This window comes from Nannobrachium achirus (assembly GCF_963921795.1).
Source record: "Nannobrachium achirus genome assembly, chromosome: 12".
Classification (NCBI taxonomy): Eukaryota; Metazoa; Chordata; class Actinopteri; order Myctophiformes; family Myctophidae; genus Nannobrachium; species Nannobrachium achirus.
Window position 1 is genome coordinate 50,845,150 of NC_137832.1, and position 12,074 is coordinate 50,857,223.

The window sequence follows — 12,074 nt, forward strand, 5'->3', positions numbered from 1 at the left end:
AGTTCAAATGTAAGGTTATATGCACATTTCTTAAGTGACTTTTTAAGGACTTTTTAATACTTCTTATTACAAATTAAATATTGGCCACATTTTTTTATGTTAGAGGCAGAAATTGTGAAAATAACAGATCTACATGCTCACAACGCGTCGCAACACAAGGCGTTGCAAGCATGTAGATCTGCTATTTTCACAATAGAACCGTGTTATACAAAATGAAATGCCTCAACTCCTTAGTGCTTGTCAGGGTTGGGGGGGTCCCCAGTTAAAATATTATTATGTTGGGGGTCGCGGCCTGAAAAGGTTGCATACAGTACCAACGGGCTTGGGATCATGAATCATGTTGTCCTTGTCAACAAATGTTTGATGCTGCCTAACTCGTCATCACCGTAGTACAACATGAGTTACGTGAGAATGAGTTGAGCGGTTCCCAAAATCCCAACCTTTTCTGGATCAGGGCCCATAGGCCATATGCATAGAAGCCATTATTGGAAAGAAATTGGGACGCTTATTCTTACTTCCTTCACAGGTTTTACCAATGATGCTGTGTTCAATTCTGGTCAAACAGAGTCAAGGTGCTGATATTGTGCATGTTGACTGACTGGAAACACCCTGCTACACCTGCTTATGTGGGGTCCAGTTTCTCTTGTGGTTCCTTGAGGGGGTTCCAAATAGCCCCTTACGAGTACATAACTCTGAGAGTGTACACTCGGAGCTATGGGGGTCCTTGAAATGTAAAAGTTTGAGAAAGACTGTCTGCTACACTAAATGGAACAGAGCTTTAATCAGAACCATTGGTAATTTGTTAAGGAAGTAAGGAAGAGGGCGAATGTATTTCCAATATGGCTGCTGTGCATAGATAGAGCCTATTGAAAATCTCCAAACCGTTTGCGGTCCACCCATCTGACCACTTCACACGGCCGCCAAATGGCTGCCGTGTTCTTATATGCTTATTATATTATCAATACATTCTTTGTGTTTTTTGCCTATTATTTGGGGGCCCACATGCAATATCCTCACAGGCCACCAGTAGGCCCCAGCCCACAGGTTGGGAGTTACTGGCCTATGTGTATGCTCCAGTTGGCTCCCTACTACCTCACCCAGTGCAGCCTCAACCAGACAGCTGTGATGGAGGCTATGCTCTGTCCTGCCTACTACTCGCACCTACGCAACTACTACTCCTATCAACCCTTCTGTGTAGTTGTCGAGGGTTCATGGTTTTTATCTACATCCCGCAATATCGTGTGCAGTGTCAGATGAGGTAGATTCGTGATGCGATGGATTTATTAACAGCTTCTCACCTAAAACAGAACAAGGTACATCAATCCTTATTCGAAATGTACTCACCTTCAGTATGTGCTTGTACGAGTCTCAGACAACATAGTACGGTCCAAAGAATCAGAGCTCTCCTGTTGCAAAGAGATATTGTGCAAGAGAAATACAATAGGTTAAGACAAAATGAATAGATAGTCCTTCGGATCAGTTGTTCAAAACTCATCACACAACTTACCAAAAATATACCCTCTGAAGCTCAATTTGTAATCCCTCACAGAACAGTATCGCTTGCCGAAAAGAACAGATCTTGATGGTAAGCAACACCGCAGTGCGACGGAATCTAAATTCATCTCAATTCACTCACTATAACCTCCAGTGGTCAAACGCCAATGCAGAGTGATTTCCAGGGAAGGTAACATTGGCAGCCTCTACAGCTGGCTCAATTCACTGAGCGTTTTTTTACGTTATTTTGTCACAGGGCCAGATTAACAACACTAGGAGCAGTGAAGGAAGAAGCAATCAGATTTTTTGCCACACGTTTTGAGCTTGTAGATTGTCTATTTTTAATCAAAGAAGTATAAAGTATAGGGTTTAATTGGTTCATCTATGTTTTGTTGTAATAATAGAAAACTTCAAAGTATTTTCTTTTTCTTAAATACTGTAATTGCAGTGGAGAAGAAAAGTACAACATTTGAGATGTAATCGAGTAAAAGTATAAATGATTGAAAACTGGAAATCCTCAAGTAAAACAACTATTATCACCTCAAAATTGTACTTATTAATTCCAGTACTTGAGTAAATGTACTTAGTGACTTTCCACCACTGGTCACAGGGCCGGATAAGCTGCCCTGCAGGAGTCTGGCTACAAGCTGGCTTGAGCACTTCCCAAGTGGGACTGTCCCAAAAGCATATCCAACAGCTGGCATTATCGCCCTGTTATGTTTCACAGAGCTGCAGGCAAAGCTCCATGTGCAAGGCAAGCATCAGAGATTGGGAATTGGTACAGAGAAGCTCAGCACTTCCCCACCCCTTCCAAAATGTTGGAGGTAACATTTAACCACTTAATAAGCCTTGTATATACTTTGACGAAGAGTGAAAAAAGCAGGTCCATAAACTCACAAGCTTTTTATGACATGCCTAAAATTAGGGATGAAAGCGGTTGAACTTGACAGTCGTACCCTGCTGGGTGCCTTCCATATAGACTCCTCTCCTCTCCTGTCATGTGGTACAGGTCGAAGGCGTAAGTGGCGGCTAAGTAAAAAGTGTTGTAAAACCTTAAGTGGTTACAGTAAAGCAACATGTCCATCATCTGTGGAAATAATTTACTTTAGTGGTTTCCCTTAACACACTGAGAAGGACTTTAGTTCCCATGACCCGTGAGTGTTACAGCAGTCAACGCAATTCTCAGGGTGGGAGAAAGTGATTGCTGCTCCAGCCTCCAGCACCGAGATGCCAGGACAGAGATGCCAGGACAGAGCCCCTTGCAAGCCACTGGTCAACCACAGAGACACACATCATGGGCTTTGGTTCAACACTCTTGTTTTGTTCTTCTACACGCCTAATGCTTTTTTTACTCACCCACTCCTTTTTATCCCCGCCAGGCCGGACCGGCCAAGGGCGAGGCATGATGTTCCTGTGAGTCCGTCTGTCTGCCTGTCCATCTATCTGTCTGTGAGCAGCTAATATTGAATACCGCGGCGCAGATCAGCTGATGCAACTTTGCATGCATACTCAAATTAGGCCAAGGAAGAACCTCCACCCCAAATATTTCTAATCAGCCACATGGTGGCGCTATAACAGGCAGATGTTTTGCAGAACACACCTTTTGCTACCTGAGATTTTTTCCAAAATTCACACAAATCGGTAGGCATGTGATTAAGTCTTACTGGTCAGACATTTCAGATTACATAATGATTGGCTACTACTGGCTTCTAAGGTTTGTGGGAGTGGCCGTGTAGCACAAAATGCCACAAATCGTGAAGCTTCCCATCTGCTTCAAATTTGAATCACACATGTGACATTTAGGAGTTCAGACTGAGCCAAAATGCGATTGCACACATCATCCAACAATTAGGCCTACCCATTTGAGTTTATACTGTCTGTTATTCCGCAGCTTCTTTGTGTTTTGGCGGTTCCACCCTGCGACTGACCCAGCCCTGGGTAGGCTATAGGGCAGGCCAGTGGTTGGTTCCTAAACTTTTTAGCTTATGACCCAAAAGAGAAATGAGACGTTTTCCCAGAACCCAAACTAGTGAAAATAGCAGATCCACAAGCTCGCAACGTTGTTGATGTATGTGCGTCCCTCTGTCCCACATCGCTTGACATTGGCTAAGCTTTGCAGGCCGCTTAATGAAATTAACTCATAAAAGGCACCGCTCACGTCACACTGGGTATGATTTTATATTTATTAATTTATTAAAAAAAGGGCGATATTTACTTGCGACCAATAAAAAATGGTCTGCGACCCAAACATGGGTCACAACCCACTATTTGGGAAACAGTGGGCTATAGGCAGCCCCGGCCTGGTGGGGATCTGCACTCCGAGCGAGGAGAGGAGACGAGACTAGAGCACCTTTCTAGTTTCACACTACTACACTTTCCATTTGCAGAAACAAGAGGGGTGTGTGTGTGTGTGTGTGGGGGGAGGGGTGTTCATAATAACCGCACATCTTTTCAGTTAAATGATGCAACATTTTTTTTTTGTATCTTCTTTCCCCCTCCCATTCCGCCTACACTGGCCAACCAGCGGAGTGAGATGCACCGTGGGTCAGGAGAGGAGAGGAAAGAGGGAGGAGGAGGAGGATGGATGAAGACGAGGAGTGAGTCTGTCTCTCCTCCTCTCATACATCCACTTCAAATCATTCCCAGAACCATTGGCAGTCCATCCTCGACTCGTCCTATATGCAGCAGGACTCAGTTCAGGGCTGACTACTTTCCACAACCATATGGTCCAAACTGTTCAAGAACTATGCAATTAGCCTATTATTCTATCCCGGTGGTTCTAAAAGTGAGGTCCAGGGACCAAGGAATTCTAAATGGACCCTTGCCTTACAGGTCTGTTACACTGAGTGTAAGTGTAGGCAATAGATATAACATTTGAATACTATCAGAGTTATCGGATAAAGGTTTTAGAATCTTGTAGCCTTTTGAAGTGGACTACATGGCCACAGTATAGCCAGTGTGCTAAATTAGTCAAATTAGGCTTAAACATTATGTGCCGACTCTGCCGAGTCTATAACAGTCCAACAAGGAGGCTACTATAACTCATAGCTGCAAAAAGTTTTCAAAATAATATGATATTCAGCTGATAGGGAACATTATAAAACTTTCACAGTTCTGCATTGATATCTATAACGTGTGATGGGTTGAAGACTATATAAGAAGTGTGCATAGGAAAAGGTAGCCTACATGAAACTGACAGTAGGCTACCTTTGACAGACAGTATATGAACCGGATAACCCAAATACATAATGCAGACTTGCAGAGAGAAGGAGGACACTTGTTTGGACAGTTCCAATGCGTAACAGCTTTACTCACCCCCCGACTCCAGCTGCTTTCAGTTTGGAGTGCGGGGCATTGTCCGGCTCCATAGCGGGTTACTTCATTCTTTCTGCAGAGGTTTTACTACAGTCCAGACGTGGCAGAAAAAAAACGCGCAAAGTTTTTCCATTCCAGGTGCTCCTTGGGGGGATAACGCAAAAAAGTGTGCGCTAAACAGAAGTTGTAACCTATAAAATGAACATTTACAGCAAAAAGTTTCACTCATGCAAATGTCTCTGCTTCTCTCATTGCCTTTAATCCTTCAATTAGAGATGACACTGACACGGCATGAGAAGAACATGCATGGTAAGCTCTCCACCAGCTTCACCTGTGCGTGCGTGCGCGTGTGCGTGTTGTTCCGTGGGAAATAATAGAGGGGGGTTGAATATCAGGAGAAAGGTCTTTTTAATCCGCTTCACGGGAATATGGAGCCGCTGAAACGGGATGACGAGCCTGTCTTCAGTGCCTTGTGTGTGCTGCTGTCGACGTCTTAAAAAATGCAAGCAAGTTATTGTGGAGGAGTGTGGAAGGGGTTCTTGACTGAGAACCGGCGGGGGGACGTGGGGAACACCTCCCTCTGTCGCCCTCAGCTGACATCCAGGGAAACTAATGTCAGCCAATGTGGAGGGGAGGGGAGAGAGGAGAGGAGAGGACTGGAGAGGAGGGGAGGTGTGTCTTGGAAAGCGGATGCCTCTCAAATTGCACGTGGTGAAAGGGCAGAAATGCTGTCTAAGCAAACTGAACTAAAAACGCATGTTGTTATGAATTATAATAACAATCCCCACCACATGTGCATTTTTTTTCCCTTATTTTTTTTTCCAAGGACCCCCCATAACTACAGTAGGCCTATTATATTCAGAATCAGGGCAGGATTAACCCTTCATGGTGCCCTGTGCTTGGACCTAGTTTGGTGCTCCCCAGTTGGGGACCGTACCTATTGTTCCCCAAGTTCTATGTTCCCCAGGTTCTATGTTCCCCATTCCCCCCCCCCCCCCCCCCCCCCAAAAAAGGTTCTATGTTCCCCGCTTATCCAAAAAAGGTCCAATGTTCCCCAGGTTCTATGTTGGGGACCCCACAGCAGGCCTACCTGCTTCCATTCCAGAACCCCCAGGCACTATTCTGGACTGTATAGGTAAGCATTCATATTAACCATTTTAACCGTTTTCATTCATTGCATTTTTGTATCAACACAACACTTTTAGCTCTCATCATGAATTATTACTACTTTTAAACTCCAACTCAAAACACTTCAAACGCTAATAATGTAATTTCCTCTTCAAAGCACATAAAACAGAGTGCCGTTTCTCCATTACCTGAAACAGGGGAGAATAGTATATGGAACAACACAGATGTCTTCTGCAGTGCCTTCTCTCATTCAAAGGTTTGAGACAGTATTTTGAACAGCTCTTTGAAAAGGAACGGATCGCAGAGATCCGGCTCGGCTCACTTCAAAGAGCCATAAATCCCACCTGCAAGAAAATCAAGCCGAATGAGCTCCTCGCGGATGAGTGTAGACATACTGTGTAGTGATTTGCGTGATTTTAGGGCAAAAACTGTAGGAGCAGTGTCCAAAAATGTGCTTTAAAAATCGGCCTGAAGGTGGCGCTAGAAGAGGGCCATGTGAGAAATGAGGGGTGGGGTCTCCGCGTTGCCTTGGTGGACGAATAGGTACCGGCCCCGGCTCTCCCGGACGCTCCTAGCCCGAGTTACGGCATTTTATGTGAGCTGCAGTGGAGGGGGTCCTCCACTGGGGGCGCCACCACTTTTGCATCCGTTCTGGAGCACCAGGAGTGGGTGGTCCCCAGGAATTCCCCGTGAGCAGCCCCGTTGGGGTGGTCATTTTTGCACATTTGGTCATTTTTTACACCTGGGGGTCCCCCAGGGACCTGGGGGTCCCTGGAGCTCCGGGGGTCCTTGGAGGTTGTAGTTTGCAGGTAAGGAGTGTGTGTGCAAAATTTGGCATGGATGGGGGCAACGGTTGTGGAGATATGAGCAGGGCAAAAGTGTGACGTGTGACAGACAGACGGACGGATGGACAGACGGACAGCCGGTGGAGGTTTTGATAGTAAATGCGACCTACGGTCGCAATTAGAAAATAGCAGATCGACAAGCTCACAACATGTCGCGCTGCGAGGCGTCGTGAGCTTATCGATCAGCTATCTTCAGCGTAAACAGAAAACAGACACTGGTAGAGAGCCCTGAGGGACTCCACTCACCCCACCACATATAGTTTAAAAGGTTAAGTAAAGTAAAAGAAATCGGATTGCTTCATCCACAGTGAATATGAGGTAACAAAAGCTAACATCCGACATGTAAGCCCAGACAGGTACATGGGAAGTGCTCTTTCAAGACGGTGTGTGCTCCACTACTCCTTGGCCCTGTGAGAGTGGACTGTGAGGGCCTCTGTGTAGGACGCACAGATCCTGTTGCAGGCAGCTGAATCACTGCTCTGTTGGCTCTCCCCCGGACACTGTCATAGCGTGTTTGCCGAGGGCGGGTCAATGAGGACTTTCTTTTGGCAGAGGAATTTCACAGCACACGACAGCACCAGTGGTTGTAAAAGTAACCGAGTACCTTTACTTAAAGGGGAATACCACAAATTTTCAACTTTGAACTATGTCATTAATATACCTTAGAGGTATTGTGTGGAAATAAGAAAAAAGTCCCCCCCCCCTTCTGTGTTGCCTAGAACTGGAGGATTGATTGTACTCTGCAAGCCAACGAGTAGGCTACATCTTCATGTCATTGATAACCCCACAATCAATCCTCCAGTTCTAGGCAACACATAAGGGGGGGGACTTTTTTCTTATTTCCTCAACAACTCTGAGGTATATTACTGACATAGTTCAATGTTGAAAATGAGTGGTATTCCCTTTTAAGTACTGCTCTTAAGGGATAGTTCACCCCAAAAGAAAATACTTTTTTTCTATTGATTACGCACCCCATACAGACATGAATTCATGGATATTTTGTTTTGTTTTAGATGACCAGCAGTGCTCCTTGTGGAGAGACAAAGAGCCTGCTTTGTTCCCTATATGGAGACACAAAGAGTCTCCTAAAATTATTGGCTTAGGAATGCGACAAAAACTAAAAAAATATCCATGAATTCAAGTCCATGGGGTGAGTAATCGATGGAAAAACCATCATTTTGGCGGTGAACATCCCTTTAAGTAGGCCTACTGCACTTAAAGGGAAATTTTACTTTCATAAAAGCTTTTGGTCATTTTATCGTCTAATCAGGCTTTTGGGAACACCCCAGACAGTTTTGAAGTTGCTTGATTCCTGTGTTGGGAAAGTTCACTTTCAAAATGAACTTGTTTAAGTTCAAGTTCAAAACTTGCCTGGTAAACCAGACCGAAAAACAACACCCCCTCGCGTGATAGTCTGGCAACGCCAGGCAAGTTCAAAACTTCTAAAATGAACTAGTTCATTTCATAGTTCATAATTCTACATTTTGAACTAAAGTTCATGGTTCCCCAAAATGAACTAACTTAGTTCTTTTTTTAACCATAATATTTTTATACTTTTGGCTATTCAAATGTAATTATTTTTAGACATTGCTGCAAGCTATTATTTGTCATTATGAGCTATATTATGAGTCATTAATCAACCCAATGTTTTGAAAACACCACATCTACAAGCTCTCAACATGTGTCGTGAACTTGTTGTGAGTAGCTATAAAATAGGGCTTCAGTGGCTAATCTCCAATAACATGTTTATGTTCATTTATATGATTCTGAAAATGGGCATTCAGCATAAAGTGTACTTTTATTTTTGCTAAATTAAGCATATTTTTATGTTAATACTTTTGTACTTTGACATAGATTTTTCAGTCCAAAGTCTGAGTACTTCCACAGCACACCAACACCAGAACCACAACTCAGGAACCCGTCGGCTCAGGCAAGGGCGGAAGTGACTTAAATAGTAGGCAAAGAAATAATGTCAGTTGTGGGAAATTAATAGTTTTGTCACTCTGATATTTCTATTTCAAGTGGAGAAAACATAGGCCTATATGCTTCAATCGTGATTGGACGTACAACAACAAACACTGAGCCATTTGTTTCAGAATGTAGGCCAGATCTAGGCCAGATCTAAGCCAGGTTTCAACAAACTTCGTGGCGGAATTTTTTAACATGTTTTCCCCCCGGGTTTTCAACAAACCAGAAATTGAAGGCTGTGCTTCAATTTACTTAAGAATTTGCGTTTTTGAATGTGTTTTCCCATTGGGCTCTGACCGGACAAAGCCAAAATGTATAGCAGCTATAGCTCTGTTCTAGGAGCAGGAGCACCACTCAAATATAGGCAAGGCCGGAACTCCGGATTAATCAATGTGCTTGAGGTGCTGAAGCACAGGGTACCAACCACAGGGGGCACCATTCTCATGCATCTAATGCCTATAATGACCTACTCTGAGATCGATTGCTTATGCCTTCTTGCTGTACACAAAGCGAGGAGCTCATTCGGCTTGATTTTCTTGCAGGTGGGATTTATGGCTCTTTGAAGTGAGCCGAGCCGGATCTCTGCGATCCGTTCCTTTTCAAAGAGCCGTTCAAAATACTGTCTCTTTTTAGTTACTTTTAGTTATTTTGTTACTTTCTAGATTTTGATTATAATTACAAATCACTTCAACCCTATATAGGCCTGCATTTTGGCCATATACATTTCCGCCATTTGAAAATATTAGCCGATCTACAAGCTCACAATGTGTCACGTTGCGACACATTGTGAGCTTGTAGATCTGCTATTTTCAAATGATTTTTCCAAATGTTATTAATTGGAAAACCTGTGAAATGTGACGTTCTGCATATTGAGTACTTTCTATTCAATATGGGGCTAAATGTACTATAATCATATTTTTGTCTTAGGAATGCTACAAATAGTCTACAACACATTATTGAACTCAAGTCTCCATGGCACGAGTAAATCAATAGAAAAAAAGTCATTTTGGGGGGTGAACTACTCCGTGCATTTCGATACCATTACTTTAGTGCTTTTACTCAAGTACATTTTAATTACACTTCTACTTGTGTATTTTGTACATTGTAGTAAAGAATGTTTGTACTTTTTACATGTAGTATTTTGAACGGCTCTTTGAAAAGGAACGGATCGCAGAGATCCGGCTCGGCTCACTTCAAAGAGCCATAAATCCCACCTGCAAGAAACTCAAGCCGAATGAGCTCCTCGCCACTCATCCCATCAACATGAATCTGTCCCATATAGCGCCACCTTCAGGCCGATTTTTAAAAACACATTTTTGGACACTGCTCCTACAGATTTTGCCCTAAAATCACGAAAATCACCACACAGTATGTCTACACTCATGTCATCAACATGGATCAGGAAGATTTTGGAAAAACACATTTTTGCCCTATTTGTGGCGATACTTATCTCCCGATTAGGGAGTCTTACTGGTACTCTATTTCAAGTAAAAGGCTTGTATTCAAAATGTTGAGTAAAAGTATTGCCATGATCAAAATGACCAAAGTAGAAGTACAACAAATAAATGTAGCCGATCTACAGTACAAGCTCAACATTGTGAGCTTGTTGATCATCATCTTCGAATAACTGGAGTATTAAATAGGGGGGGTTAATGTATGGTTTGCAATAGTTTTCAAATAATTGTAATGGAGCAAAAAGTGCAATTTGGCTCTGACATGTAGCCTACTGTAGGTAAGCCTATCTGTATAGTGGAGTAAAACATGTAACATGGACACACACACAAAAGAAAATAAGTAGAAGTACCTCAGCACTGGAGTAAATTACATGTTGTAGTTTATTTGGTTACTTTATACACCACTGGCTCACGGTTAATTCTCGCAGGGGCCAGAAGTGGAGTATACTGTACATACCACCTTGAAAGAGCACTTCCCATGTACAGTACTTGTCTGAGCTTAACATGTCGGATGTGAGCTTTTTGTTACCTCATATTTGATTCCAACAGACAAGAGAGGCAATGTCTTCACAACCGCCGGGAACGGGAAGAGCCCGGAAGGTCTCCTTTTCTCCGGAGTGCCGAGGGGTATTCTGTTACAACACAGTATGCAACATGAGTTTGTAATGGTTATTGCAGCAGGAGCCCCGCAGGATAGTGTGTGTGTGTGTGTGTGTGTGTGTGTGTGTGTGTGTGTGTGTGTGTGAGTGTGAGTGTGAGTGTGAGTGTGAGTGTGTGTGTGTGTGTGTGTGTGTGTGTGTGTGTGTGTGTGTGTGTGTGTGTGTGGTGTGCACATGCTTGTGCATGCGTGCGTGCATGTTCGCCTGAAGGCTCTGGTCTAGCAGCACAGTGCTGTCGCAGCCTTAATTCCCTACCTGATTACAGTTCAAGCCTGAGTCTCCATCCAAGCCAAGCAAAAGATCTTCCATTCTCTCTCTTTGGATCTGTCGTTTGCCAAAAAGCCTGTTCAGTTCTTCCACCAGAATGAGAGCAAGAACAGCAATAAGAAGCTCAAACAAACCATACACTGAAAAAAGCAGATTCTTTAGAAAGATCTGGAGGCAAATTTCTATTAGTATTTTACGGGTTGATTTTGTTCCACTCATTGCATATGAATGCCATTCTGGCTCCTGTCTATTTAACCATTGACAGGTGGGGGCCAATAGCTCTGCAACTGTTTTTATTCCAGACTAGTGGTGGCTGGGTAATAGAAATCAGCTGGCCTTTATACCCTGATATTACAATGGATATTAGGAGTTCTGTGTCGGCAGGAAATTGGAGGATTTTCCTGTAGACAGATAGTGTCAGTGGTCAGTAACCCTATACTGTTATCCATATGATCATATTCACTTAATAGAGCAGTCTACCTTTTTTATGAACAATTATGAACAGTACTGTAATAATATCTTGATCGCCTCTTATCTTGATTGTTTAAACATGACGTCATGGGCCGCTATATGCTCGATAACAGGCTCAACTAGAAGCAGTGCTCTTCTGAGCACAGGTCTCTGCCAGGTCAGGTACTGTAGATTATTGTGGCCCATGTTAGAAATTCGGGCAGAGGTTCTGCTCTGGCACCCAGGGAGTGTGCATGCAGTTTTGCTGCCATCGTGGCAACGGTGCCGGAGATTAGCTGCTCACACACAGAAGGAGGGACACAAGAACGGATGGACAGACGGATGGACGGACAGGGTGCAAAACATAGTCTCTCGACCATGCCTTTCGGCCTGACGGAGACAATAAGCCCAAAGCTTATCTCAATACATTTGTTATCGAGTTGACTTCCATATCCATATATGGAGCTATCCATATTTGGAGTTTGTGATGTCAG

At 43.5% G+C, this 12,074-nt stretch overlaps 1 protein-coding gene across 1 annotated transcript in view; it reads right to left on the reverse strand.

Moving 5' to 3' along the window:
* Positions 1-4,862, reverse strand: part of col27a1b (collagen, type XXVII, alpha 1b) — a gene marked incomplete at its 5' end in the record, with an annotated part of 126,785 nt that extends 121,923 nt beyond the window's left edge. The window contains 2 exons of the mRNA XM_080738725.1: positions 1,345-1,406; positions 4,810-4,862. Coding sequence (XP_080594851.1) covers positions 1,345-1,406; positions 4,810-4,862 — 115 coding nt within the window. The remainder of the gene's footprint in view (positions 1-1,344; positions 1,407-4,809) is intronic.
* Positions 4,863-12,074: the final 7,212 nt, after the last annotated feature.